Genomic DNA, 27,885 nt, shown 5'->3' with positions numbered 1-27,885 from the left:
GACGATGAGGTTCAATCAATCATCCTGGATATTTTTTTTTAATACTCTTTTTGTGTGTGGTGTGCTTCAGGTCACCAAAACATCCCACAAACACACAACGATATCTTCCGTGACAATCCCGATGTCTTTCGTGGTATTGACTAAAATCCTCAACTCAATTCTACTTAACGAGAATTTCTCATAAAGAGCAGAATCGATGGTTCTATCAAGAACAGCAAGTCGTCCATGTCCCGAAGACGCAAAGCAGCCCCAGTCCATGTTTCACATTGGTGATAGTATTCTCGGGGTGGTGTCACTTGTTGAGTGTGCACCAGACATACCAGTAGTTTTCCTTGAAGGCTGAAAAGATCAATTTTATATTCATCTGACCAGAAACAACATCAGATGAGCTTTATCAGTGATGTCAGCATCTTAAATACATCACCAGCCAGTACTTCAGTGCGTATGGTTGCTGAGGAATCTGCTGCAGGTTTTGATGGATGGTAGGTTAATCTAGGTGAGAAGGTTACGGTACTTTCTGCTGTATTAATTTACCTGGACATGTATCTGAGAGTGCATCCTTCTTTCCTTTTCTTTTGACTTGGCTACTTGTCCATCCATCCAGTCTACCTTCCGACTGATACATCAACCAGTTCATCTGACCTTCCCATGACCTCCATTTAATCTGTCCATCTATACTTCCCCACTTCTTACCTACTAGTCTTTTCATAGACTATAGTGCTTTCCCTTTCTTCAAAAAGTCTTTCAGTCGTTACTGATTTTAGCCACTCTGTCCAATCTATCTATGCTACCTACATTCCATATTTGCTCATTTACCTCTCTGTCCTATTACGTAGGTACAGTATAACATGGTTCCCTCCGCACCCGTTGGTATTTTTTAAATTATATTTACTGCATGTCCTTGGTGGTGTTGACTGGGACTGTCTGTATTGTTTGAGTCAAACCTTCAAATTAGAAACAACTCTCACACACAATAAGCCTTTTTTAAGGTAAGCGTTCATTTAAAATACGGGTTGTAACCTTGAAACATGTATTAAGGCTTTCATGCACCCCGTGACCTGATAACATGATAAGCTGTCCACTGCAGTAACAGTTGTCCCTGAAAGGGTGAAATGTGTTGGTTTGGAACATGGCTAACAAATACGGTCTCCTTTCATCCTCCTCCAACTGCCACTACTCATTTATTTGAGCTTTGTAGTGTTGACAGTAGTGTTCACTGTAGTGCAAAATAATACTGTACTCGGTCTGTTAATACAAAATACATTCTTTAATTTGTTCATCGTTGTAAATATGCAAAACAAATCAATGGCAATTATTCACATAAAAAGCAATATTTCACTGGATATAAATCTTAACATCATATACATACCATTTACACAATGCACTTGTGTCGCAGTAACTTTCTGATGCATATTCGGTCAAGGATGTCCACTACTGTATGGCACCAAACAGTTGGTCCCTTCGCTCTTCTCACCTAGATTATCTGGCTGCACTATTTAGGCTTTAAATCTCATTATATGTACATGATATACACCGTTTCTTAAATATGTCATTGTCACCTCTGTTCTATTTACAATATAAGATCCTATCTGTATTTTGAAATGGTTACTATGGGCGATGACATAATACGGGCACAACTGCTTTCTAAACTAGACACGGCTGATACAGTGACACACACTTTTGCAGTCATTCTGATCAATGATCCGGCATCGTTTGACCCCCTGCTTGCTCGGAAAACATTATGCGTCGTATTTCTTCAAGAAGCAGAAAAGAAGTAAAAACTTGAGAAGTAGACACCCAGTCAGATTACATGAACATTTACAATTGAATGAAGTCAAACAGTAGATGGAATGCTCGAGGCAAATATATGACTTTTTTTTTGGTGGCGTCTCCACATTTGAGAAGTCCTTAAAAAATATATTTGCTGTTGTTGCGCGGAAATAAATGGAGGACAAAAGTGATGGTCAGCATATGATAGCATCTAATAGTAATCCACTGACACCCTGCACACACTGGTTGGCTATGATTGTCATGATGAAATTCTCATTGCACAGTATCGTCTCAGCTTGTCTCGACAAATATTAACCGTGGGGGACAAGGAAATAGTGGAGCAGAAACTGTGGCGGAACAGGAGACAGCAGGAGGTGGTTTTAATTCTTCTGGTTCCAAAGCTAAGGAGTTACGCTAACATTAGCATGTGTTTTTTATTTGTTGTCATTCCTGTGTTTACTTCTTGGAATACAACTGAGAGGAGACTGAGGGTGGCAAGGAAATGAGAGCTCTGTAGTGGAGCGGAGACTGTGGTATTCCATACCGCAGTGCCCAAAGCTAAGGCGTAGCAACAGGGTATGCTAACATTAGCATGTGTGTTTCATTTAGTCATGCCAAGGTTTACAGTTTAAACGGATAAACCCTGATCACGGTAAGTACTCTTGTCGTGTTGGCCAAGCGCTGGAATTGTGGTTGTCCGCATAGCGCAGATCTGTAAACCTTTTTCATCTTTGGGTTTTATTTACATGCATCCAGATTGATTTCATACACTTTTTAAAGAAAACGATGATCTATCGCCAAAAAAGAAATTGACGTGATAAAGAAAAACTGCGATCAGTTTTGGATTCCGCGCCCCAAAATTTGTTAAAACCAGCTGTCAGACCTAACTCGACAGGAAATGTGCTCCCCATTTATTATTCAGACGTTTGTATTTAGCATCTGCGTCAAGATAGGGGTGACAAATCTGTTGTCCGGTTTCCACATTGGCACACAAATGGAGAAGGATGAAGATTGAAATCATAGAAGAAGGAGGAAAAGAGGAAGAAAAGACGATAGGCCAGTATAAATGGGAAGAAGAAGACTTTTTATATGTTGCCTACATGACATCATTGCGATTCCTTTGGGCTTAAAGCAGTTTGCAGTCGCTAACTCTTAGCGACGGACATACGGCTTTTACATACTGTAATTGTCATCATTGGAAAAGCTCTCGCGTGGTAATACCAGGAGGACTTTCGAAGCAAATGGACTTTGCAGCGTGTTAAGGAATGCACTTGGCGGGTCATATTAACAATTATAATGCAGCTTCTGCGTGAATGTCTCCACCTGGAGTCCCTCCATCCCTGAATGGCATCAACGCAAAATAACACCCACGCAGTAGTGTCCTTTTACTCCATCCCTCTCCGAAAAAAACCCAAAACAAAACACTACGTTCTCCAGGCTGATCGGTTTGCCCGCTTGACGGCGTCGCATCCGCCATCTCCTCCTCCTTCAAACCTTTTGGCACATGTGTAGTCTGGACTTGGACGACGAGGTGGCATCTTTCCACACCTTACACGAGAGGCCTTTGGCGCAGTCGCAGCGTTGAAAGATCTCCAGGCTGTGCGAGCCTTTTTTCCTCTGCTTGCTGCACACCTCACCCAGCCGCAGCACCGGCTTGCAGATTTTGGTCCAGAAGTGGCGGGCGCAGCAGTAGCCCTCAGAGCAGTCGGACGTACGCAAGCACGGGTCGCCCTCGTGACCTGAACGAAAACATGAGATTGTGTTCACGGCGCGCCGGTATGATGTCCTGAAAAAGGGCAGCGCGGAATTTAGTGGTTAGCGCATCTGCCTTGTGTTGAAAAGTTCCTGGGTCGAGGTTGCAGATTTCCTTCCACTTTCCAAAAACATGTTAGGTTCACCGAAGACTCAAAATGAGGGGTAGGCAAATTCAATTTTACAAAGGAGCCACATGAGGAACTGGAACGCTTGCCGAGGGCCAAGTCAACATGCTAACCTCAACTTTGTCGAGATTCTTTTTCATGTGGTAAGAAAAAGTGTGTTGTTTTCTTTCCATTTCTACAAAACACATTAATGAGCCTCGCAGCGTTTGCTGCTCGGAACAAAATTATATGAGCGTTGAGAGAAGAGGGACGGATGTTGGCAAAGCTATAATGGGTACAGGAACAATGAGGTGGATTGCTTGATTTTTGCTGCAGACTAAATCAGTTTTTATGCTTCCTGCTTTTCAGAGCATTAGTTGTTACTACGGAGCATCAAATGATTTTTAAGCGTGAAGTATTGGAACAAATGGACTTCATATACGTTGACGTCAATATTTTAATACAGTGGTAGCTCTACTTATGAAATGAATTGGTTCTGGAAGGAATTTCTTAATTAGAAAAATTTGTAAGTAGAGATGCGTTTTCCATGTAAATACCTAAATCTGTACAAGCCCGTAGTTGATTTTAGCGGCATGTGGCTCAAAGTTATTGTCGACATTGTGGTCCATAGAAATGTCATCAAATGTGAGTGAGTGATCACGAGATGATTCAGTGACTGCAGTCACTGCGCTAGATGTGCAACTTGTCCAATACCAGTTTACTTTGACAATGTCAAACTGTTTTGCGAGCTGGTGGCTGTTTTTCCTTTTTTTTTCTTTACATAGTCTAAAACAAAAATCACCTTGGATGGATTCCTTGTGTATATTTATCTCTGACATTGCAGCATACAAAATAATGATTTTTTTAAAAATCCAAAAATAGGAGTCAGAATTGTGCTGATTTTTTTTTTTTTTAACTAGCACTGATAACTCAGCTCATGCTTGTGGTCAATTAACCCTTTCAGGGACAGCGTTCACTACAGTGGACAGCTTATCAGCTTATCAGGTTACAGGGTGCATGAAAGTTTGTCATTGCAACGCGGACAGACGCTCGGATTCGTGTGTAAAATGTAGTGACATGAACATGTAGTGGAGGCTGAGATGGGCGAAATTTTTTGCTGTTCTGCGAAACTCAAATTCTTTTATCTGCATGAATTTTCAGGACCTCCAACTCTCAGTGCGCAAACCGCAAGAGGGCAGAGGAAAGCGGCATAGCTGTGGTTTCGAGTATGCAAATTATACTTTGGGCGTAAATATGAGGAGCGAGGCTGTTGTCGACATCGTTTGCGGCTTTGATTGGCAGCAGAAAGTACCATGAGCCATCATCATCCTGTTTTCTTTTCTCACAATCTAATTTGACTAGGATGTTTTGGCACTCAAATAAGAATTCGGGTCTGATTGTGACAGTATGTCACATAAATCATTTGCTTATGTTTTGTGGGCGCAGCTCATCCTCAAAGCTTCTTTCGGAACCACAATGAATGGCTAAAATGGCAATACCGGCTTCTCCTCCGTGTTTGCAGCTATGTTGTTGGTTTAGGGTTCTGAAAGGGGTCTTGGTTGGGGATCAAACTCGTAAGAAGTCCCTGGACTCAAAAAGTGTGAAAAATGTCAAGGTTGTCGTCCTACCTTTAAGAGAATGCTTGGCTTGGGTTTTCCCGGCGCTTTTTCTCCAAATGTGGTCTTTTGCGGAGAGCTTGTAGTGTTCGTCCAAGGCCGAGATGTGAGGTGAGATCACGCTCTCAGAGATCGCCATGCAAATATCTGAAAAATTGCCAAGGTGAGGAGTTTAGCATTCCGCAAACCGCGATCCCTTTCAGTAATTTGTATAAAGTAGAATTACCGACTGTGAATTCCAATGTGTATTGGTATTGAAAAAAAAAAGTCCTTGGATCTTTGTATTCTTGAATTTTGAGGAATCTTTGACAGCTCAACTTTAAATATATACTTGAAAAGGACAATGAGAAATTAAAGTAGTAGGAAAGTAAAATGAGGACAGGCTACAGTAATATGCAATATCACTCCTGAAGTTGATGCTAATTTTGCGTTAGCATGTCAATGGGATTTCACATTGAGTTAAGCATTCGCTGCAGCAAAAAAAAAAAAGCATATTTTGTGTTTAATTATACAGTGTGAGTAATATTTTTGGCTTTGTGTTTCGCTGTAAGCTCCAACTGGGTTATCATTAAACCGATCAAAGCACGCTTAGGCACGACAGAATCACATACGCGACACGCTTGTTATTCCAGTAACATGGTGTCTTTCACAATACCTGTTTTAAAGATCGAGGAAACCCAAAAATTTAAATCACGATTACATTTTCATAAAGCGTGGCGCTAGTGTGACTTACAGTTGTGGCACCGGTTGCCGGGGCAACACATAGCATCCCGGTGGCAGCGCTTCTTCCTTCTGCGGCAGGCGAGGCAGCGCGAGGGCGCCTGCTGGGGGCTGTGGCAGTAACTTCCCACACTGCACTCCTTATCATTGCTGCACGGATACACCTGCTGAGGAAACAATTCACTTTCAGTACATTCGCCAGGTTTTCGCGGCCGGTTTTCTGCGCAGAAAGCCGATGGAATGGTTGGAAGGGTTTGACGTTGACTACAGAGAAGTTCTTTTTTTCTCGTGTGGGTGACGGTTTCTTGACCGATGACGTCATGATGTATTTTCTCAGCTTTGCTTTTGTGAAACTCCCCCCCCCCTCCTTTATATTTGTGACAAGGCCACTATTTTTTTTCATTTCTTTTTCTTCATTCTGGAAATAATAATAATAATAATAATAATAATACATTTTATTTATAAGCGCCTTTCAAGACACCCAGGGACACTTTACAATAACAAAAAACACAAAACAATACGGGTTGAGTAGATAATAGAGAGCGGTGTAAAACAAAAAGGACCTCCTCCCCCTCCTCCTAAAATTGACTTATTTCTCCCCAAAATATGACTTTATTCTTGTAAGATTGACTTTTCTCAAATATACATTTTCCCCCTTATCAAATTGTTATTCTTTCTTATATTACACTTCATGATAACACAATATTCATTTTGAAAAATGATACATTCAAAAGTGCATTTTTCTCTATTTTATCTTCAATTTAAAACCTTTTTATATTAAAAATTAGAAAAATTAGTTGCTTTCTTGGGATATCAAATTTTTTTTACATGCAAGTTTTTTTTCCATAAAATTCTGTCTTTGTTCGTGTCAATATGATTTAGTTTTCAACTGTTTTTGAATGTAATGAGATTTCTCTTAAAATTGTAACTTCACTCTTAGTAATGTATTTTTTTTTCTATTGATCAATTAAAATGAAAAATTCCCAAACATTTTCTCGATGTCTCTAAAAATGTCAAGTTTTACATTAGAACTTTTTTTTCCCTTATTCATCGATCCCATTTTGGACCACTTGACATCTCCGCTCTCGGAAGCGTCAATATTTTTCTCACCGCCCTTTTTGTTATTTTTATCCGCGCCAGACAATTGGAGCGATTACATTTCCAAAGCCAACTCTTTTTCCAAGCATTCGGAGGCTTAATGAGCCCTGCAGACGTACCTCAGGGGTAATTACCCCCGCTAATCATACGCCTTCAGAGTCCATTTAGTCTTGTTTGCGTGGTTTGTTCGAAGCACGCTTTGTTTTGACAGACATTACTTGTTGTGCCAACGTTTATGTCCGTGTGTTGTTTTTTGTCTGCTTGTCTGTCGTTGTGAAGCAAAAAAACAAGAATGTGTTTTGAGTACATGAAACTGCATCAATAGAGTAGGATCATTATTTTTGTCTTATGCGGTAAAGAGTTAACGTGTGAACAGAGAAAAAAAAATCTGGGGAAAATATCGGGGTGGTTGGGGGGGAGTTTGCGATTTTTCCAGAGCCATGCATTCGTTTCCCGGGAAAGGACAGCCACCCTTACTGATGCACTTTTCGAATATTTATTTAATACAAAGTGCACGGTAAAATACAAACACAATGAGGACGCGGCTCACCCCTAGACACTCATATATAAATGCCACAGATGGGCTAATAGATTAGCTTCGCTGTTGCGGTAATTCCACACCTCTAAACAACTGCCTCTTTGACACGAGCAACACATAGAAACTGCATACGACATATGATATAAATTATCTCTGCTCCGTGGGAACGCCTGTTACTATCGCTTGGTAGGGGATCTTCTCTGCCCTCTTAATTATGCTACATCTACATTCGGTCGAGGTCAGTGCTGCCTGGCATGTTGCGTACTAAACTAAACTCAGCTTGGATTTATCTGTAGATTGCAAAAATGCCATTAAAAAATCTGCGATATCGTGAGGCTTGAACACATGAAGCACAAAATAGCAAGGGTCGCGATGTGCCCCGCTTTAGGAGTTCTGAGTTTGAGGCCTTCATTGCATGTGGCATCTTGATGTAATTCCATACACGTGTCAAGGTTGTTGCTGTGGGACTCGGGGCGGTGAGGGAGAGCAGTTGGACATGAAGCATGTCACAAATCAAATTTGGAGAAGTGAATTACTGTGCCCAAGACGTGACTAACGGTAGCGCCCATCTCCGGATCAGATTGGTCAAGCGTTTTCGCAGCTGCAACATCTTTATATTCTGGGTCGATGTATCGCAATGATAGGAAGAACAAATACTTTGATCCTGTGCTATTTTTTTGTATTTTGTCTTTCACTGAAAGCTTTTTGCTTTTACTTCCTGCATTTGAAAGCAGATGTGGACCTTGTACTCCTTACTTTGGGTGGGGGTCTCCGTAAGGTTGATAACTTGACTGATATCTCGTGGAGCCTATAAAGCTGAATAAACAGACAGCTAGCAATAAGATTAATATGCGGCGAATGCTAGCTTTTGCGCCGGGATAAAAGACACCAGATTGAAGCGTGACAAAATGATCTGTCCAATCTGAAAACAAAATAAAAGGGAGGTGTGTTTTTTTTTCAGTCCTCAGTAAGCATCAATAAACCTTAGCAAAGCCATGGGAGCTCATTGTTTTGATCGTTCATAAGTCAAGTCGATGAAAGCTAGCTCTTGGTTTCAAAGAAAATAACAGCACGTGACATGCAACATATGAGCAGCCACGGGTGCAACATTTTTATTTATTTTTTGATATTCAAACAACATGTTTGGCTGACACATTGGACAGTGACCTTGCAGTGATCCAGCGTGGCTCACCGCACGCTAATTATGATCATTCTTACGATAAATAAACATGGGAACAAATGGAAGAATTTTCAACGGGGGGTCGACACGACTCCACATGTTTCAATCAATCTCTCTGTTATGCTGGAAGTCGTTACGTTAATGTGGGACGTCAAACACATGGAGGTAATGATGCGAGGAAAAAAAGGGTATTAAATTAAGCCTTCATCCATCACTGAGGTCAGGGGAGCTAGCCTAGCTTAGCCTCAATACTGATAAACATATTGTTGTTTACTCTCAGATCGGCAAACATTTGTCGTATGTTTTTTTTTCGGAATAGCACAATAATGGGGCTTATTTTCTTATGTATAACATCAGCCTCCAAATTACAAGAAAACATTTCGACCAATGACATAATTAATCTGAACCACCACTTCCTCAACAGTTTCCCGTCACAGTGCAATGTTTTCTCGTGGCACTTTATCAGTGGTGGTTTCGATGTGATATAAAAGGAAGGCCATGAAATACAACAATGAGTCGTTAAGTAACTGAAAGCACCCAATGAAAACGTTGTTGAATGAATAATCCGTAAATAACTATCAACACTGACAAATAATAAATAGCATCATTAAATAAATCATGAAATGATCCAAAATGCCATTTAAAAAGTCAGAAGTTATGAATGAGTTGTTAGACGACTAGAAATAAAAAAGTCACAAAAATGCCGTCAAATGGAAAACATGAATTTATTTTAATCGATACATCAGTACACCAATCCGAATGCTATTAAATAAAATGTCATGGCAAAACTCATTACGATTAACTAATTGAAATGCAGCTGAAAAAAATTAAATTACATTGTGTCATCTAAAAATGTTTTAATGAACAAAAAATGTTATTGTTTTTTGAACAAGTCATTATTTAACAACAAATACTATTGTATGGATTAATTCAAGTCAAATGAAATTAATCAATCATTAAATAATTAAAATACCATTATATCTTATTCATTAGTAAAATGTCATTGTATGCATAACAACACAGTTGAATAAATAACATACACGTCATCTATAAAATAAAAAAGAAGAAAATATATATTAAATGTAAACATTTGATTTGAAATGAATGATTAAAAAGGCAGTTCATTATTTTTTTTCAAAGTCATTAAGCATCCTGTATAATAAATTGGTCCTGAATTTATGATGAAAACGATCTATTTGAGATAATATAATATATTTAATATATATATTTAACTGTTTAGTTAAGGTTTTTCCATGTCACGCTTTTTTTTTCTTTTAACTTTTCTGAGATTTTCAGTGTTTTATCTACAAAGTATTGCACTGGCAGTTGTATGTGTGCTGTCAGATTGTCAAGTCCCCTTTTGGTGGAGTTGTAATCCAGGATCATTTGTGGCTTCATGTCTTCTCTTGTGCTCAGAGATGCATCAGTATGCATTGTGCCCATTACAAGAACATTTTTGTTTTTCTTTGGGCAGTATGGCACAACTGCTGCTTTCTCAGTGAAAACAAATACCGAGGAATGCAGAGGTCTGCCCTGCATCTTCAGAATTTCACCGGGAATTTCTGTCTTATTTCTTCTGACTGTTGCCAACATAGTCAGCTTTCTCTCCTGAACTTCATCTCCAAGGCTGTAATATTGTAAAGAAGTTATGACTTTGCAGTCCTTCACTCATCTTCAGAACCACACGCATCATCTGAATGTTCTCAGATGATCCTCCAGGTAGCTTTCCAGTATGCACTTGCATATTCCATGCAAAACTAGATATTGCATCACAGGCTGCCCACATTTTGATGCCATACCTTGCCAAAAAGATCCTGTGTGTCTGAAATATCTTCCTCTGCATCACTATCCCAGTTCAAACTCTGTGATGAAGCTTATTCAGCTGTAAATTTTCTGGAGAATCATTTTTGTATGTTGGTCAAAGAAATGACATGAGAAGAGTGACGAGTCAAATGAGAGAAGGTTCCTGCTCTACACATACCTGGCTGGGTATCTGGAAGTCACTGAGCAGTCAAAACAAAGTACTGTTCATCAATTAGACATGTTTGTTTTGGATCTGAAAAGCTAGTTGCCCATATTAAAGTGTCTGGGTCAAAATGACCCCAACATCATATTTGTATGCAAAATGTGCACAGACATCCCACTACACATCAGAGTGTCCAGATTTTACACACCAGTTCATGGCCCTAGATGAGGAAAAGTCACTAAATTTCATGAAGAAAAAGAAAGCATATCCATTGCTTTGGTCACAACAAAAACTGAAACGGGTCAAATTGACCATTAACATAATATAAGGGATATACAGTAAATATAATATTATTCTCACGTACTTTCTGATGAAACGGCTTAAAACGAATATGAAAATGGCTGCCAAAAATGGCACTGTGTTAGCACATTTCACCGTAGGTGTTGAAACACCAGCATTCCTTTCTGGTTCCACAAAAAGTCAGATTCGCTATGAATATCTTTCTGTTGGTCACAGATATTAAGCGGTTTTTTTTCTCTCTCCTTTGCGCTCGGCAGCAGCCAATTTATTTTATTGATTTTCACATGGCCGTGCGACTTCCAATCGGTTTTCTACTCGAGAATCGCAAATGGTCATGGTGATTACAAAAATGTCCAAGTTCTTTATGACATGAATATTAAGACAAATCGACGCCCCCCCCCCCCCAACTGTTAATAATACTTCATAGTGCTGTGTACATTTTATCTGTCTCTCAGGCTCGCATCGACGTCGTAGCAGTGGAAGAAAAATGGGCCTCACCTCTTCCATCGCGTCCAAGTCTTTGAAATGTGGTGAGTCAAGCCACCCCCCCCGACCCCTCCTCCCTCTTTCCATCTGATTACCTCACCTTATCTGGCGGTATTTTAAAACGCCTCATTCGCTACTTCTGAGGGACGTGTGGTTTTAATGCGGATGCGTCTCGTCTCTGTTGTCGCTCCCTTATTTTTGCTGCACAAATAAAAAGAGTAAGCCTTAGATGAACCCGCGCAGGAAGTCACCCCCGACAACTATTTTACTCCGCAGCCAACCTCGGCATGCCGGCCCAGGCGATAAGGATGGAGACAGACGCAGTGTCATGAGGGAAGCCCCCCACCTCTTCTCCCTCCACCAAATCCCCTTTGACTTATCCTGCTGGGTCAACAATCTTTAAAAAGCAGCATTGTGGAACCCTTATTTACAAGCAAAACACTGTTCCGCAGTACAGCTCATGTCAATGGAACTTTGTATCAATGAAAAAAAAAAAGAATTTCGACATTGATTTGCTAGAGGGTGATTTAAAGTTTGATAGCGGCAATAAAATCCGGAGGGCTCCATCATGATAATATGGCAACGATTACTCATACAGGATTTGTTTTTTACAGATAGTGGGGTTTTTTTTCCCGAGATGTTGAGTCATTCCAAACACCGATCAAATCTAGCAATATATCATGAAATAACATTCGCTGATACAGACGTACGAGATATGCACGAGCAATAGAGGTGTAACAAAAATTGCTTTGAATCGGTCATTGGTTGTCATTTTAAAGACGGGAGAGTGTCGCTTTCTGCGGGCGGTGAAGCCGAGCTTTCATGGGCGTGGCCAACTTGGAAATGGGAGCCGCCCCAGATGTTGCGCCGATGAGTCGGGGAAAAGTGCAAAAATTCAGTTAGCTCATTCTACATCTGAATGTCCCAGTTTTCCTACTCTGTTGGGAGATCAGTCTCAATAAACAAATTTTAAAAAGTATTGCCGACAAAGGGTCCATTTTAGTAATCCCACTGTGCAATTGGAGGAACCAAATTAATTTCAATTAATTATCGTATTGAGTCATGCATGATAGATAACGCAACAAATTGCTCTTAAAACAAAGACATATTAAACGAATTCCTCTTCCTTAACGTTGGATAAATTAAAACTTCTTGTCGGATTGTGACATGTTACACAATCCATCCCCGTTTGAATAAAATTGTAGTTTTTTTGTTGTTGTTCTTGTCTGCTTCCTTTAGAACAAAAGGCGTGCTCTTACCAGAATTGTTCTTATTTCTCCGCCTTTACTCTTACACAATCATCTCCATCACCGTCTTCTTTTTCAGAACACCAACCTGGTTCACTCGGGGGCAGAAAAAGACTTGTGACAGCGACACTCTTGGCCATTCTTGACGACAGGGGAAGTACTTAATTGAGGATGTCACCCAAATTTTCTCTATTCCTTTCACGCTGTTTTTTCATTCGGCACTGAGATTTGTCGCCAACTTTTAGTCGCCTCGCCTACCATTGCGAGTGGTATTCAAATTTGAACTTTCCTTCTCAGAGTGATGCATATTGGCCGACCCGAGTTTCCGAGGCCCTTTTGAGCTCAATTCCTCTTTATTTCTGTGCTTGACCGCAAAAAAAAACAACCCAAAAAACACTCAAGCATTTGCTATGTCTTGCGTTCTTGCGCCCCACTCGTTTTTGTCTGTTCCTTCTTTCAACTTTTGCCACCCTCGCAGCACGGAATACTCGGCTGACTAACTGAAACCCTCAGAACTTAACCCACTTGGAGTTTTCTGCCTGTCCCCGAGGGACTACCAGTTTGAGACCACGACAGCGTGCCTTTGTGTTTTCGATTTTGACACTTTTGTTTGTTGTTGTGTCATTCGTTCTTACACTTCTGACTGAAAACTACGATTTCACTCCAAACTTTATGTGTTTTACTCGAATAGTGTCACTTCCTTGTCGCTGTTCGTAGGACCGGCTGCTAACCACTTGACCAGGTCGTATCTACAAAGGGAATCCTGAGCTCAGTGGGTTTATGGGTTCGATGACGGTTAAAAAAAAAAAATCTAATCTCATAAATCGCTTTCAAGGTAGCATCACATAGAATCGGGCTAGGGTCGCCAACCCCCGGCTCTGGAGCCGCATGTGGCTCTTTAGCGCCGCCCTAGTGGCTCCCTGGTGCTTTTTCAGAAATGTTTGAAAATGGAGAATGATGGGGGAGGGAAATATTTTTGTTCGTTTTAACATGGCATCTGTTTGAGGACAAACATGACACAAACATTCTTAATGTTTTCCAATGCTGTAAAAATGTGTAGAATAAAGATTCAATTTCAACATTTATGTCAACGAAGATTTGCGTCATAGCCTACGACACACTATGAGCCCAAGACTCGAAATTTAGATTAGCTCCCTTTGCTAGGAAGGAGGAGAATGTTCCTGGAGGCGTCGCTGGATTTTGTACTGATCTTGGTACTGATATTTATTATTCATTTGGGTTGAGTTTTCACAGTATCTGATGGTAACGATTTTTTTCCCCTTTCAAAAATATGACTTTGTTTTTGTGACTATCCTTTTTTTTTCTCTGTAGGGGTCCCTGTATCCAAAAAGGTTTGAGAAACCCTGCCGCGGTACATCGACATTGAAAGCTGATTTGGATTAAATTTCTTACGCGTTTTCATGCTCTTGCTGACTCACTGTCAAGGGGGCCCAATGCTGTATGCCCCTGCTACAGTGTAATATGACGTTCACGTGTACGCGTTTTCATTAGCCTTAACAAAACTAACGCTGTTGCCCCACCAATGATTGACATGAGTGGCAAAAAGAGCAAGACCACTTCAATTCTGTTTCGCACTTGACTTTTAGAAGGAATGATGTGACGTACGCCACAGAGTCAGCCAAGCAACATATGTGTGACATAAACAAGATTAATAATATGGTTTGTGAAGCACATTAAATTCTGCCTTAGCAACAACATGACGTACGCCAGAATAGGAATCCGACTTGATTAAGAGGAAAAGATCAAAAGTGATCCCTATATATGTGCACAAGTGGTTTATACCAGAGGATGGCAAAATAATTGGTTGCAGAGGCCTCTCTGAGTCAAATAAAATGCACCTCATCAAGTAAATAAACAAAAAACAAAAGACAGCAGATACTGTATCAAATAAACCGAGGATGAATCAGTCCCGACAAAATCCCCGGCCGTCAAATGCCAACTGTGACGCCCAATATCAGTCCGCGCACGTCTGTGAACTTTGGGGGACGTCTTTTAGAGGAAACAAGACATCCTGACTTGTTACACTGACAGACAATGTTTTTCAAATCACTGCGGGTCTCCTCTGTCATTAACAGGTCCAATTACCGCGAATGAGGTCGCCGCATGAGGCCCCCCTAATAGGTCCGGGCAGTGTGTGTGTGTGTGGGAGAGGGGGGGGGGGGTTGGCGCCCGAGGGAGCGGCAGACTGGAAAGGCCACCGGACGGGAGACCGACTGTGGCGCTAACAAGCCGCCACACCTCCGCCTGACTTTCTCAGCTCATTAAGAACGCTTCACAAGGCAGTTAAGGGGAGAAGTGGGTTGGGTGGGGAGCTTTTTGGTTTTTTTTCAAAGCGGAGTCAATAACGCGAGACTCACGGCGTGACTAAGTGCCACCCATCAGTAAAAGATGGGTTCTGTTTGAGGGGGGCGGTGTAATCATCCATCATCCAGGCATTATCCGAGCCGCTTATCCTCATGGGGGAGTGCTGGAATCTATCCCAGTGGACTACGGGCAATAGGCGGGGTACACCCTGAACTGGTTGCCAGCCGATCGCGGGGCACACATCGACCAACAACAATTCACACTCACAGTTGCCAATTACTGAAGTGCCTAAATTAGGTTCAAGGAAGACCGTAAACAGTCTTCAGTTCTTGATAAACAGTTCTTGATAACACGCCTTCACTCTCATCCTTCGATGATGAGGACTAAAATTGCGTATGTTGAGTTCAGCGAGGATGAAATCACCATCTTCAGTTTTTATAAAACCACATTACGAATTAAGGATTAAAGACCACATAGGTAGTGGTGTAACATTCAAGACTGATCTTGGTTCTTGAGATGGGTCTCCACCGTTTTGGTTTTGTCTCAGTCCCGGTCTGGCCAGGATTGGGATTTTCCATCAAGGCCGGTCAAAACCAGCAATGATCTGCTATTCACCGGCAAATCTTAATTATGTCTTTCCAAGATGGATATTTCTGGAAAGAGGCTTTAGTTTGACCTGCAATTGGCATTATTGAACAGACTGGCTGGAGTGGATGCCAAATCAATTACATTGGCTAATTTTATTTTCCTTCTTACTTTGAAAGAGTTGCTTGGCAATGTGTTTTGAGCTGTAAAATGTGTCGCAACGAAAATCAAAGAGAAGAATGCTCTTGAACTGTTCATCCTTCTCATCATTTTTAAATTTGGTTTTTATGGTCTTGGTCATGTCAGTTTCTGCTTCTCTCGATCTTGGTCTTGTCTTGGTCTCTGTGAGTTATGATCTTGCGCAAGTCTCGGCTAATGCGGTCTTGAGCGCAACACGACTCTTTAGTGTCTTTGATGTTCATAAGAACATGTGTGTCATTTTTGTTCAACGCTAAATTGTCTTTGCCGGTTATAAAAATGTATTTTAACTTCATTTAGGGCCAATGCTGTCTTTGAAGTTTACCCCCCCCCCCCCCCCCCCAAGAAAAGTTCATTTAATTGCAGACTTTAAAAAACAGATGAGGACAGGATACATGGATGGTTTCCGACACCTTCAAGGTCTGTTAAATAAAAGGCAACAGCGCGTACGCCAGGTGAAAGGCCTGATTTATTCCGCTTGTAAATGGCCTCACTGTTACTGGATGTAGAGGGCCAGTCAAAAGTTATACAGTAGAAGCCACATAATGTGGCAGAGGCTGCAGCTTTACAAGGGTGGAAAACCTCCTGGCATGCACGCACACACACACACACACACACACACACTTAACTGTAGTGTATTACAGGCATACACTTGTACATGCCTTGTTTTACTGCCTGTAGACCGGTGGTCGACACGCTCGCGCGCGCACACTCACACGTATGGCTTCCGATATTATCAAAGTGGCCGAGCTGCAAGCAGGCGTTCAAATTTGCGGTCTGGCTGCCTTTGGCTTGAGGTTTTTCGCCTCAGCATTCGCATCATCGCTGGCTCGGGGAAAGATGTCAGCACGCTCAGCGTTTTTGCACACAGCCATCTGCCACTGAAACATGTCACATAGGCAATGGGGAAAAGGAAAAACTGCAGCAAAAAAAAAGTTCTGAGAAGTTCTTAGGAAAAGGACAAAGTATGGTGAGAAGGGAAGAAATTTCATCTGTGCTGTACATACAGCACATTTGACAATAAAGTTGTATCCAATCCAATCCTATCCAAAAACTCAACTCGATGCTGGTTATCTATTGAACTGAAGTCCTATGCCAAGCGTTTGTTGTATTTTAATTTAATGGCTTGTTAAAAAAAAAAAATATATATATATATATATATATATATATATATATATATATATATATATATATATATATAAAATACTGCCCTCTTCTGGTAATTTTATATATATATATATATATATATATATATATATAATTACCACAAGAGGGCAGTATTTTTTAGATTAACAGATGGGACAGGCATACGTGAGGACGACTCATTTGACAGGTGGAGGTCCTTCTGGAGTCCAAAAATGATGGCTGTGTGATTTCATGTAAGTTCAACATTTTTTGTCGCTATGCTAATCGTGCTTGACTTCTGAACGTCATGTATATTAGTATCATATATGTACATATTTACATACATTATTCTTTTACCCATTTTAATTTAATATGGTTAGCACTTTATGGTTATGCTGATATGCTCATGCTCAGCCAGGGTCGAAATTTATTTTTAGTGTTTATTTTCCACATCCCGCTCTTCCTAAAAAAGCATTGTAGATGTGAAATTTTACTATAACGATCAACCGAATGTGTTTATTTAATGTTTTTTGTTGAGGTAAAGTGTCATTTGTGCCTCTTTTTTCTCTTTTTTTAAACTTTCCATCACTTAACATAATGTCTTTCCCAGTCCTCTTCGTCAAATGTGTCACTTTAGCATTAAAAGAGCAGGAATAGTGTATAACAAATGAGGCTGTTTGTAAAATGATCTCCAATTCCCTCTTGGGTAAAATCCCCTAATCCTGGCAAGGATCACTTGAATGACACTAAAAGCCCAGACAAGCAGGTTGGGGCCCACTGGTGACCCCCACAGTGGTCAGTCTTTTTCCCAACATTTGTGTTGCCGCTAATGATTTACTGTGGAGGTGCGCAGTGGCGTCACGTCTGAAAGGCAATTACAGGTTTATGAGTGAGAGGGTGGGGGAGGGGGGGATGAGGGCATAGCAAATAAGCGTGTACATAAAGCATCTTTGTTTTAAATGGTATACTGCTAACTTTATTTTAAAGATAGTCACAGTCCCCAGTTTTGTAAGGGGCTTGGAAGTATTATTTATTCGGGAAGCAACACAACGTTATCTTTGTCATATTCAAGAAAATGATGGAGAATCAAGTTTTTCAACACAAAGGTTGTTATTTGCATAAATAGTTCCACATCATGACATTACAAGCCCAGTTCTGTTTTTAAAAAAGTGTAGCAGTCATACCGGGTTGTGTAATTTTTGCTCCTAAAATTTGAGACGGCGCAACTACATTTTTCATCGACTCGCGTAAGTGCGAGCAATGCATTTGCAGATTGTACTTTGATTTTGATATTGAAGTCAATTTGTGTTAAAGGTGGACCCCTACATTGTTGACTTGCAACCTTAAAATTTCAGATAAGGGGCGAGTGTACTCGTACTCCTAGCAAAAAAAAAAAAAAAAGTTAATCTGCAGCCATGCAATATTGAAAGGAAATATTATAAGAGTTCCTTCAACAGAAAAAAGTAGTAATCGAATGAGAATAAAGGAAAAAAAATGAAAATACAAATTGTATTTTGTTGAAGAGTCAATCTTTGAAAGGAGTTGGATAATTTGGGGGCGGGAAAATGTAATTTTACAACACTAAAGTTCAATTCTGTTTTACATAAAAAGCCAAATTGTAATTTTAAGAAAAGTCGTTCAATTTTTTTAAAGGGGTGGTTGATCGTAATCTTCATAGTTATTAAAAAAGGGCGGGGTGGCGGCTATATTGCATCAAGTTGGAACTTCTCAAAAGCCATGCGCAAAGTAAATACACACCCCAAAAAATGTTAATCTAAAAACTGTTTAATTAATGCAAAATAAGTTGGAGAAGTGTGCACGATCCAATACAAGAATACCAAACGCGGGGATGTGGAGAACCACCACGTATCCCACCGAACATCATCTTCCATCCTACACGTTGGCGTTTGCTAATATCAGGTCCACCATCCTATGGCACCCGCATCACAAATCCTATTACGGCGATATGCATCCCTATAAGTGTCGTAAGAAATAGCGTCCCCCGATATGAACATATGCAGTCAAAGTGAAGGTGCAAACTTACCTGCGCAAAGATGTTGAACTTCTTGACGCTGCCTGTGTGCGCGGCAGCCGAGCGGTTGACGGCGATCGCAGGCGCTCGATCGTCGGCAGCCGCGGCACCCACGAGAACCGGCCTGATTGAATTGGGCTTGGGGCGACCTTCCGGCGCTTGGCATCTCGCGGCCGTGGCGAAGAGGAGCAGCAGGAGCCAGCGTTTATTCCAAGGGCGCACCAGCAGCGTCATCCTTGCACGCGCATAAGCAGAAGAAAATCAAGCGTGTGGCTGTGCGCCGGCCAAGCTTGGAGCCGATGCTTCGCTTTTTTTTCCACGAGGTCGCCCTGCGAAACTCAAGACCACCCCTTGAGTGGCTTTTCTGCAAAAAGGAAGTCGAGTCAAATGAGGAAAAATCTCTATGGAGTTCAAGCGAGGTTGGTCGGGTGGTCCTCCCACCCTCTGTGTTGTGGACTGAGTGAGTATGAAGGCATGCTTGGTGATCGTCTCTTTATAGCATAAATGAGCGATCTTCCTCCGCCCCCCTTACGCCCGCGCACGCACACACATTCGGACACACAATGGCTGAAAGTGATCTGCGTGTGTGCGCTTTGCTGTCTGGAGCCACACCGGCACCAGCAGCCCCGCTGGGTACAAACTATTAAAAAAAGAAAATCATACACTGTGTATTTTAACTGAATCTTTGACCCTCTTATATTTAGTGCTGCGCAGGAAATGGAAAAATCAGGGTTAAGCTCCTGCTGTAAAAGGGGTTTTGTGTGCGTAAGGCTCATTTTGTTCCTCTGAATGAATTGTATTTTAAGTGCCGTTTTGGAGGCTGTCTGCTACTAGAAATGCATAAAACAAGTGCGGCGGTTAATATTTGGACCATCTTTGGCTTTGTTCAATTCAAGAGTTTTTAAAATAGGGTTTGAGGGGAGAAATTGCACAGAGCAAACGCACGGAGTACCGTAGATGAGATTTTCTCGGGAACGAGGCAGCTGCTGAGACACTTGAGTGAAAATATTGAGCTACTTTGTGATTGTAAACTGACAGTAGCTTTCAGTAACGGTGTTGCAAGAGTAAAATGTAATTGTTCAAGATTATAAAAAAAAAATCAAGAAATTAGGGAGGAAATGTAATATTAAAATACGTGACTAGCACTAGTTTATCTACGTATTACAAGAATAAAATATTTCTGAAAAAGATGGAATACTCGGATAAATTAAAATAAGCAATATGACAATGTGATCCGATTCGTTTGACAAAAAGTTGCGACATCAGAAAGAACAAAGTCAGATTGTCTTGTCCAATGAATCACTTTTTTTTCCAAAATGAAAAGTCACACTATTCTAGGTTTCTTTTTCATGAAAGTTTATCCTTCTTTGACAGTTACTTGGAGCAGAAAGCGCCAAAGTAACCTTGAACCACATGCTGCTTCACGATGTCTAGACAAAGATATCTGATCGCCTATGGCTTTCTGATTTTTTTATTTTTTTTTTGACTCACCCCGACCACCTTGTATTGAATCATATTCGATTGTGCAGGTGCAACTCATGTTAAAGGTATATATTAAGAGATCAAATGCTATTGGCTGCTCTCTTCTTTTTTCCCCCCTCTCTGGAAAGGAAGTAAGTGTCTGGTGTGGGCGACAAAGGCGACTTAAAAAAAAAATAGAGTATCACCTCGGCGCATCTACAGTTACATCAAACACGTCCAATACTTCCTCCCACTCCCCGGTGGAGGCGCTCCTCTATTGTATTCCACAATGGACGTTGACACTTTGAATTGGAGCCTTTGACGGATGGCTTTTGAGGTCAGAAGGCTTTCCCGGTGTTCTGGTTTCATCCCAGCCCAGCCAGCCTTCAATAGATGTCTCCAAATTGTGTGAAGACTTAAAATAAATAAATAAATAAAAGGCATTATACATAAATGCTTTGTGGGAAGGTTTGATGACTTTTTCTTTTTTTTAATCCCTTGTGAAAAACTCACAGCGGTTACTGAAATCACTTGAAACTGATAAAAATAGTAAATAAAATTTTACTGATCAGTAAGTATTTGTGGTTAAAAAAACAAAAGTAAAAAAAATTCATGCCCATGAATTGTGATTTGTATATTGGCCTTCCCAGCTGGAGCTCGCATAGCACTAGCATAGCATTAACACTCGGAACATAGCCTGTTGTGTCTTTTCTGTCTAAGCATGAATATGCGGTCACCCATAGAGTTTTCTTTTATTTTTTTCAATTGACACTTGAGCCTTTTCTGAAGCTACATAACACTTTATCAACAGCACAGCGTGTGAAACATCTGAATATTTTCTTGAGCTGACATAAACTCAAAAGAGTGCCTGGCATTCCAGCTTGAAAATGTAAATCTCTCTCTCTCTTTCTCCCTTTCCTGCATTGGTATTTTTCACGTGGCCAAAACGTAACATGACGCTCCCAGACGATATAAAGTCCCAGAATGCTTCACTTCAAGCTTGAAACCGTTTCTCATGTGTTCTGTAATATACGGTTGCTGTGTGTCTTTATTTATGATATGGGGTGTCCTGTGTTGAATTATTTGTTAATTATTAGTTTTCTTCCATTCGAGGAACGCAAGTAACACATTACTGGCATCACCGGTGACTAGTGTACAGGGTAATTTCCGGTTACCTTATCTGGCTACATTTGGAGACAAAACAATCAAAGCAGCTCCAATTGTGATGCCGTGTGAGAGTCCAAATTCGAAACAGCCCCTGTTCCCCAGCGTGCATGTGTACCTAATATCGTGGTTGGTGAATTATGCATAGAAAAAGCTCCGTTCTAGTCGCGCATTTTGAAGTTCAGCTCTAGTCCAGATGCATGTAGCCCTATCTTCATTGCAAGCAGCTGACATGAAGTGAAAGTGTCCCCCTCGTAGCCCCCTTGTTGAAGCCTACAAAGACCGTGGATCGGCTTCAAAGCCACTCTGACACCGAAAACAACACACAGATGAAACCCTGCCGGTCAAACGCGCCGATGTTACGGCGGTGATAAGCACATGAGAGTTGATGGACGAGCACAGCAGATGAGATGCTTAGAGGACACTCGGTTCCCTTTGGACCACGAAACTACTCCCCAGATGAGCTTCTTGTGGTCAGTAATGCCTCGCAGACGCAGCCGGCCTCAGCGCCGTGCCGCATTAGTTTGCACTTTTGATCGGCAAAGAGCATAACGGAGACTCGCGTATGACTTGATGTGGGGAAAATATGATTAGTTTGTTGCAATGCGGAGTCAGATATGAATATTGCCGCTGCCTGATGTGTCATTTAGCAGCGCTCTCCCAGACCGGCAATGCTGCATCTGTGTGGGTGGCCAATGGAAACCGTTGATGTCAGAATTTGCAAGGTTTTATTAAGCGGCCAATTTTATTTATTTATTTTATTTATTTGTGACAACCTGTTGCCGTCACATTAGAGCGCTGTTACGGAAGTGTTTTTTTCCTCCATTTTGCCAATATGTTCGAACTACTTTGCGGTACATTTGAAAGACAAAGTCAAAGTGGCATGCCCCACATTGTCAGTGCCGCGCTTGGTTTTCAGGGTCCGAGACGACCCAAAATGACAGCGTATTTGTCCATTTTCAGTTGACGTGAAAAAGTCCCGAAAGTTCCCCTTGAATGTCGACCCAAAAATGGTTCGGACCATTTGTGGTGAACTGATTTTTTTTTTTTCATTTTTTTTTTTTTTCCAGAAAGCTCTCCAAAACTTTCTTCACGAAGAGACCACCCCGACTAGTCTACATTTGATTTCACAAAATTGGGAACTCGGGTCCCCTCCTACAACAGACCAGGCCTTGGTGGGTTTTGGTGCGAAGCCTCCACAATGACTCGTGAGTCACACTGATTCTGCACACGGGCGTCAACCAGGCTCCCACCTTCTCCTCGGCCCGCAGATGTGATGACACACTGCGGCCACAGGTGGCTCACAAATGAGGGGAAACCCGCTCTTGACGCCAGACAGTGCGGCGTTTCCAACGTCACAAAAGTTTGTTTGGAGGGGTGTGAGGGGGCTGGTTTGCTTTCGAAATGCAGACGACTGCCCTTATTTATATTACCACAGTATCTCGCTGTGACATTTAAGATGGATTATCTGGAAAATCCCAGCATTCGGATTTGTTTCCGAACAGGATATTGCTTTGTGTATTTCACCGGCTAATTTATTTCCATCATTTTGTGGAAGATGAGTTTGTATCAGGACATGCTTCTTTGAAACTCTTTCCAAGAAGATTACAAGAAGAAAAAAAAAAATACAGCTTGTGCGTATGTTTATGATTAAGAGCAAGCTGACGTGGGGCCCAGCCAGCAAAATTAAGAAAAACAGCTGCTTGACTGTGCTGAGACACAAGCATCTTGACATTGGAGCAATTATGCTAATTCTAAGGCTGTACATTTATTTTGATAATAAATCTTTGGCTGTGCTCGAGTAGCTTTGAATGAGTCACGGCTAAAAATCGATGTAAAAAGTTATTGTAGTGGATGTTTTTTCCACTTTGACAAATTAACTTTGACATGGACCATTTCTCATCAAAATGCCGCGGGATTTTTTTTTTAAAGTACTGTAATTAGAAGGAAAAAATATTGCATTGAAAAGAAAACTTCAGAAGGCCTCTTCACCCATAACTGCATCGATTAAAAAACTCTTGTAACCTGTATTGAAAAAGCAGTTTTCTACTATATATGCCTTTATAAGTCCTTATGTCCGAGTTGTACATCAGTCACTATAATGCTCATTTATTCATAATCCATGTTCTTCAACAAACCCCAAATCGAATGAAGTTTGGCGACCGTTTAAAACCCTAAATCAAAACAGAACACTCCGCAAAATTCTTTTCAGGCTATACCCACTTGAATATACTACAAAGACAGGACATTTAATGTTCAAACTAGCGTGACTTGCAACACATTCTAAATGAGCCGGGGCAGCGGGCCGTGTTTACTGCTGTGTTACATCTTATTTCCTTTTAATGACACTCGAGAGTTGTTTGGGAACTGAGTGTACCAACTAATGAGGCTTTGTGAATTGAAATCTTTCCTATTCATGCTGGATGACCAACTTATTTTGTTTAACAGTCCCGGTTCTCCATTGACCTATTTTGTGCTTGATAACGTGCCAGCCATTTTCAGTGAGCGACAGGTCTGGACTGCTGGCAATCTCATCACATTCAAAGATAACAATTGTAGCCACGTATGGTAAAATGGTCCATCCGTTCTTAGTGACAACTTATTCAAAGCTAAAACAAATCACCATGACTCACAAAACGATTTACACACACGCACATTTCAAGAAAACAGCTTTTGAATAGCCGGCCACTGTTGTGGCCACGATATGAAAGATTTATTTTATTTTATTTTTTTACTTTGTTTTTGTAATTGTAGTGTAAAGTCACCCTAAATTTATGACTATCTTAATAATGACTCATATGCATTCCATGTGGGCACGATGCCCTCCCAGATCCAGCAAATAATGCCAGATGTATTTTATATTTAATACAGAGTTGTGACATCTCTTTGCTTGTCATTCAAACAGCCGAGTGAGCATGGCTGATTTTTGCCAATTTTTGCCGAATGGAGCGTGGATGATTCTGCTACCTGAATTATGCTGATATTGACACTTTCTGCGGTTCCGACCGGCACGAGCCACCACGACACCGGGTACGCAGCGTCTGGCAGAGAGATTTACCACATAACCTGACCAACTTTGACTCGAAATAGAGGCAATCCGTGACAATTGATTGCATTTCAAATACCTCAGTGAATCGATATGGTCAAAAAGAATATTTGATAATAGCACCTGCGGGACTTTAATGACGCATTTAATGCGCAATGGCTCAACGGTGCGCATAAACGTAGGCGGTATTGGTAATGCTGCTGAGGATGGTTGATTAGTTTTGACAGTAAAAGTGTTATAATTGAAGCCAGATGGTGGCCACACGTACGTGCTTTGTGCATGCCAGTCACACTTTTGCTCGTACCGTAGTCATTAAAGTAAGGCGACATGTGTTATGATTGTTGCTGAAACGGGCAAAACGCGGCACCGGTATACTCGGTAGACAAGAATATAATTGTAGATAGGCGAGACGGTGCATTTAAAGGGCCCAAAAATGAGCCCAAATTGTCGTTGGTTCCAAGTGGAATTCAATCTGCTCTTTCAATACTAAGATTCAAGTTGCGCAATTAAGTCAGAAGTTGCTAACGTGACGATTGTAACCTTGAAAGGGAGTATGAAAAGTATAAACATGTGGTTTCTACATTACATTGACATGTAGTGTACAATTTCATATGATGAAGCCATATACATTGTCAAAATTAGCATACAAAAGACAACTGGCAATTGTTAGCCGTTTCCTTCTAGCCTGACCAAAGCATATCAAATACTGTATATGCTGCTTTGTTTCATACTATGTTGTATGTCAACTCATTTTAAAAATAGGCACCAACAATTATATTAATGGAGTAATGTGAGGATAAAATCAAACCCTAACTGCTGACATCTAACCAGAGTCCATATCTAATCAATAGCTCTGAAAAAGCACTTTCTGTCTTTTACTTTTTGCGTCTTACTCAACACAATCTTCTACACTTAACTTGCACCTGCCACAAACATGCCAAAAAACCCCCACCTAACTCGTTTGGTGCCCGACCAAAGTTCCGCAGCAGAAAACAGAAGATTGTTTTTTTTGTCGGCGGAAGTTCCGCACTAATTTCTAATGGCAGCAATGGTTGATTTATGATTGACATCCATCAGGAGGGGATGACTCGAATGGTTACGCCATGTTAAATGGTAAAAAGAACTATGTTGATGTTACTATTAGAATATTCCTGTATCTCGATGAAATCATCTAGCTCTCTTGCATCCTGACCCTAACCCGCCCCATCCCAAACCACAACGCTAGCAGCAACTCCAACTGAATGTTAACCGTAACCTTTGCTCGCGTGTGCCGTTTCCTTCAGGTCAGACCTTCAGCTCGGAAAAATATCTCCCTTTATGTCATTTTGTGGAGATATCTTCTCTGAGTGAGTCATTTGAGTCATTCAACGATTATAATTACGAATCATTCCAAAGTCAAATTGATAGTACTGCCCCCAAATTGACTTTTGGATCAGGTTGATGGATCAAACACACGCTGGAGGGATGGTCCAGCATTTCAGGAATGTGGGTTTGACGGTGCCCTTTAGAGAGTTCTTTAAAGTGGTTTCAATCTGACTAAAAATCTGCCCATCTTAAATTCTTCTCTGTTGCACAAGACCAGTGACATGATGCGTGATCACTCGCTATCACCTTTCCTGAATGCGTCGTTGTGGATTGAATGACCGTGCAACACAATGCCTCCATTGTCTCCTCGCCACACTTGTGATGTTGTCCATCTCTTTGTACATTTTCTTCTATCACATGCAATTTCCTCCCAGATCTTTTAATCCTGCCACATTTGTGACCACTCATCTCATCCCGACGTTATGACGAGGAAAATCCCAAACATTTCCTGCCTGCTTTTGATTTGAAGCAATGTCTTGCAGATCGGCTGTCCTCCGCACCCTTGGCTCTTGATAAAAGTAGCCAAAAGCTATGAAGTAGAGAAGTTGACAATATCTGTTGTGGTTGTTCTACTTCTCTGGACATTAAGCCAAAAAAAACCCCCCACACCCCTCGTCACCTCCACCCCTACCCACACCCCGGCTGATTGGCTCTTGCACAAAAGATCATCAAATAGTGTAGTGTTCGTTGAGGAATGAGCCCTGGAAAGTCAAGATGGTGCTTAGGTCCTAATAATCCATCAATTTATTGATAAATAAACACAATTAAAATATGGTCTTGTATATGTGCATGGTTTTCAAGCCAAAACCATCGGAACAACTGCAATGAAAAAGAATTTGACACTTCTGATGAGTATCATGGATTTTGTTTCCAATGCACTTGTGCCCCTGAGATATGAATTTTATTTGCTCCATGTTATCTTATTAAGAAATCTCTTATAACTCAAAACACTTGAACTTCACATCATAATTTCTTCATCCCATTAATCCATTCCAGCCTCCCTCCCAAAAAATGTTTGTTCTCCGTATGAAAAAAAAAATAGTGTCGTAGTATTTTACTTGAAGAGTAAATAGAATAGAATACAAATAATGCAACAGTTTATGAATCACTTTTTAAACGCTGCAATCCATTTCCGTGTGCTGCTCCTTCTGGTGGGCCTACCTTGACCACCAGAGGGAGTATAGTATAATACACACAGCTATCATGCAGCGCTTGTACGTTTACGTTTGTGCTCACAAGTCAAAGCAAAAGAAATGAGCCGAATGACTTCTCATTGTCGCGAAAAATTTGTTGGTGGGGTCACTCGTATCTCAAATCACCACTCCAAAGTAATATCTCATCCATCTTCCGTCTTAACCCAAATCGCCATGAGCGGTCAGAAGAAATCAAGTGTGTGTCTTTGAACAGTCGCATGGCTGCTGCATCATCAGTAGCTGAATGCGGAGTCGGTGTTGAAGCACTTTTGAATGCCTGATACAAACCTGATACAAGTGAAACCCTACTTACAAAGCCCGTTGACGCAAATGAAGAGCCGACGTCATTAAGGTCACTGGTATTTTGAGAAGAAGTGACTATGGAGGTTTTTGTTTCCAAATCTTTGAGGTCATCTTTCCTTCAAAGAATAAGCCATTTTGTTTTTGCCCAACTTTCATCCTTGCAGTTTAAAATAGAGGTGCAGAATATTTACAGGTTCAAACCAGTCATGTATTACTGTGATGCACCTTATTTTGGAGTCGGAAAGTCCTCCTTCAAGTGTGTCCAGTTGGGCCAAAATGCTGCCTCATAGCTTGTGCTTGTCGGAGGG

The 27,885-nt window shown here is 41.0% G+C and overlaps 1 protein-coding gene and 2 long non-coding RNA genes across 4 annotated transcripts in view; 2 read left to right on the top strand and 1 right to left on the bottom strand.

The window, feature by feature from the left end:
• Positions 1-1,248: 1,248 nt before the first annotated feature.
• Positions 1,249-19,545, bottom strand: dkk2 (dickkopf WNT signaling pathway inhibitor 2). 2 transcript variants are annotated; one of them, XM_052084521.1, is made up of 4 exons: positions 19,058-19,545; positions 5,979-6,129; positions 5,258-5,392; positions 1,249-3,509 (listed from the first exon to the last, which is right to left on the bottom strand). In XM_052084521.1, exons 1-4 carry the CDS (start codon positions 19,277-19,279, stop codon positions 3,259-3,261), a joined length of 759 nt encoding a protein of 252 aa, XP_051940481.1. In that variant the 5' UTR covers positions 19,280-19,545; the 3' UTR covers positions 1,249-3,258. The 2 variants fall into 2 exon arrangements, with proteins under 2 accessions (XP_051940481.1, XP_051940480.1); XM_052084520.1 differs by having other exon boundaries at positions 5,979-6,132; positions 19,058-19,540.
• Positions 7,677-8,764, top strand: LOC127613484 (uncharacterized). Its single transcript, XR_007966204.1, has 2 exons — positions 7,677-7,839; positions 7,881-8,764. It is a non-coding gene; the product is annotated as an uncharacterized LOC127613484 (long non-coding RNA).
• Positions 17,200-27,885, top strand: part of LOC127613483 (uncharacterized) — a 27,346-nt gene continuing 16,660 nt past the window's right edge. The window contains exons 1-2 of the long non-coding RNA XR_007966203.1: positions 17,200-17,267; positions 22,741-22,878. This is a non-coding gene — a long non-coding RNA (uncharacterized LOC127613483). The remainder of the gene's footprint in view (positions 17,268-22,740; positions 22,879-27,885) is intronic.

Source organism: Hippocampus zosterae, chromosome 13, assembly GCF_025434085.1.
Source record: "Hippocampus zosterae strain Florida chromosome 13, ASM2543408v3, whole genome shotgun sequence".
Lineage (NCBI taxonomy): Eukaryota > Metazoa > Chordata > Actinopteri > Syngnathiformes > Syngnathidae > Hippocampus > Hippocampus zosterae.
This window is presented reverse-complemented; position numbering and strand designations above follow the sequence as displayed.

What these genes read in the sequence shown, in the direction of transcription:
- dkk2 (XM_052084520.1), bottom strand. Translation starts at nt 19,279, where the DNA reads ATGACGCTGCTGGTGCGCCCTTGGAATAAACGCTGGCTCCTGCTGCTC. An exon ending in CGGCAACCGGTGCCACAACT is followed by an intron (nt 5,393 to 5,978) that starts GTAAGTCACACT and finishes GCAATTTTTCAG; the next exon opens with ATATTTGCATGGCGATCTCT. An exon ending in AGCCAAGCATTCTCTTAAAG is followed by an intron (nt 3,510 to 5,257) that starts GTAGGACGACAA and finishes GTTTTCGTTCAG; the next exon opens with GTCACGAGGGCGACCCGTGC.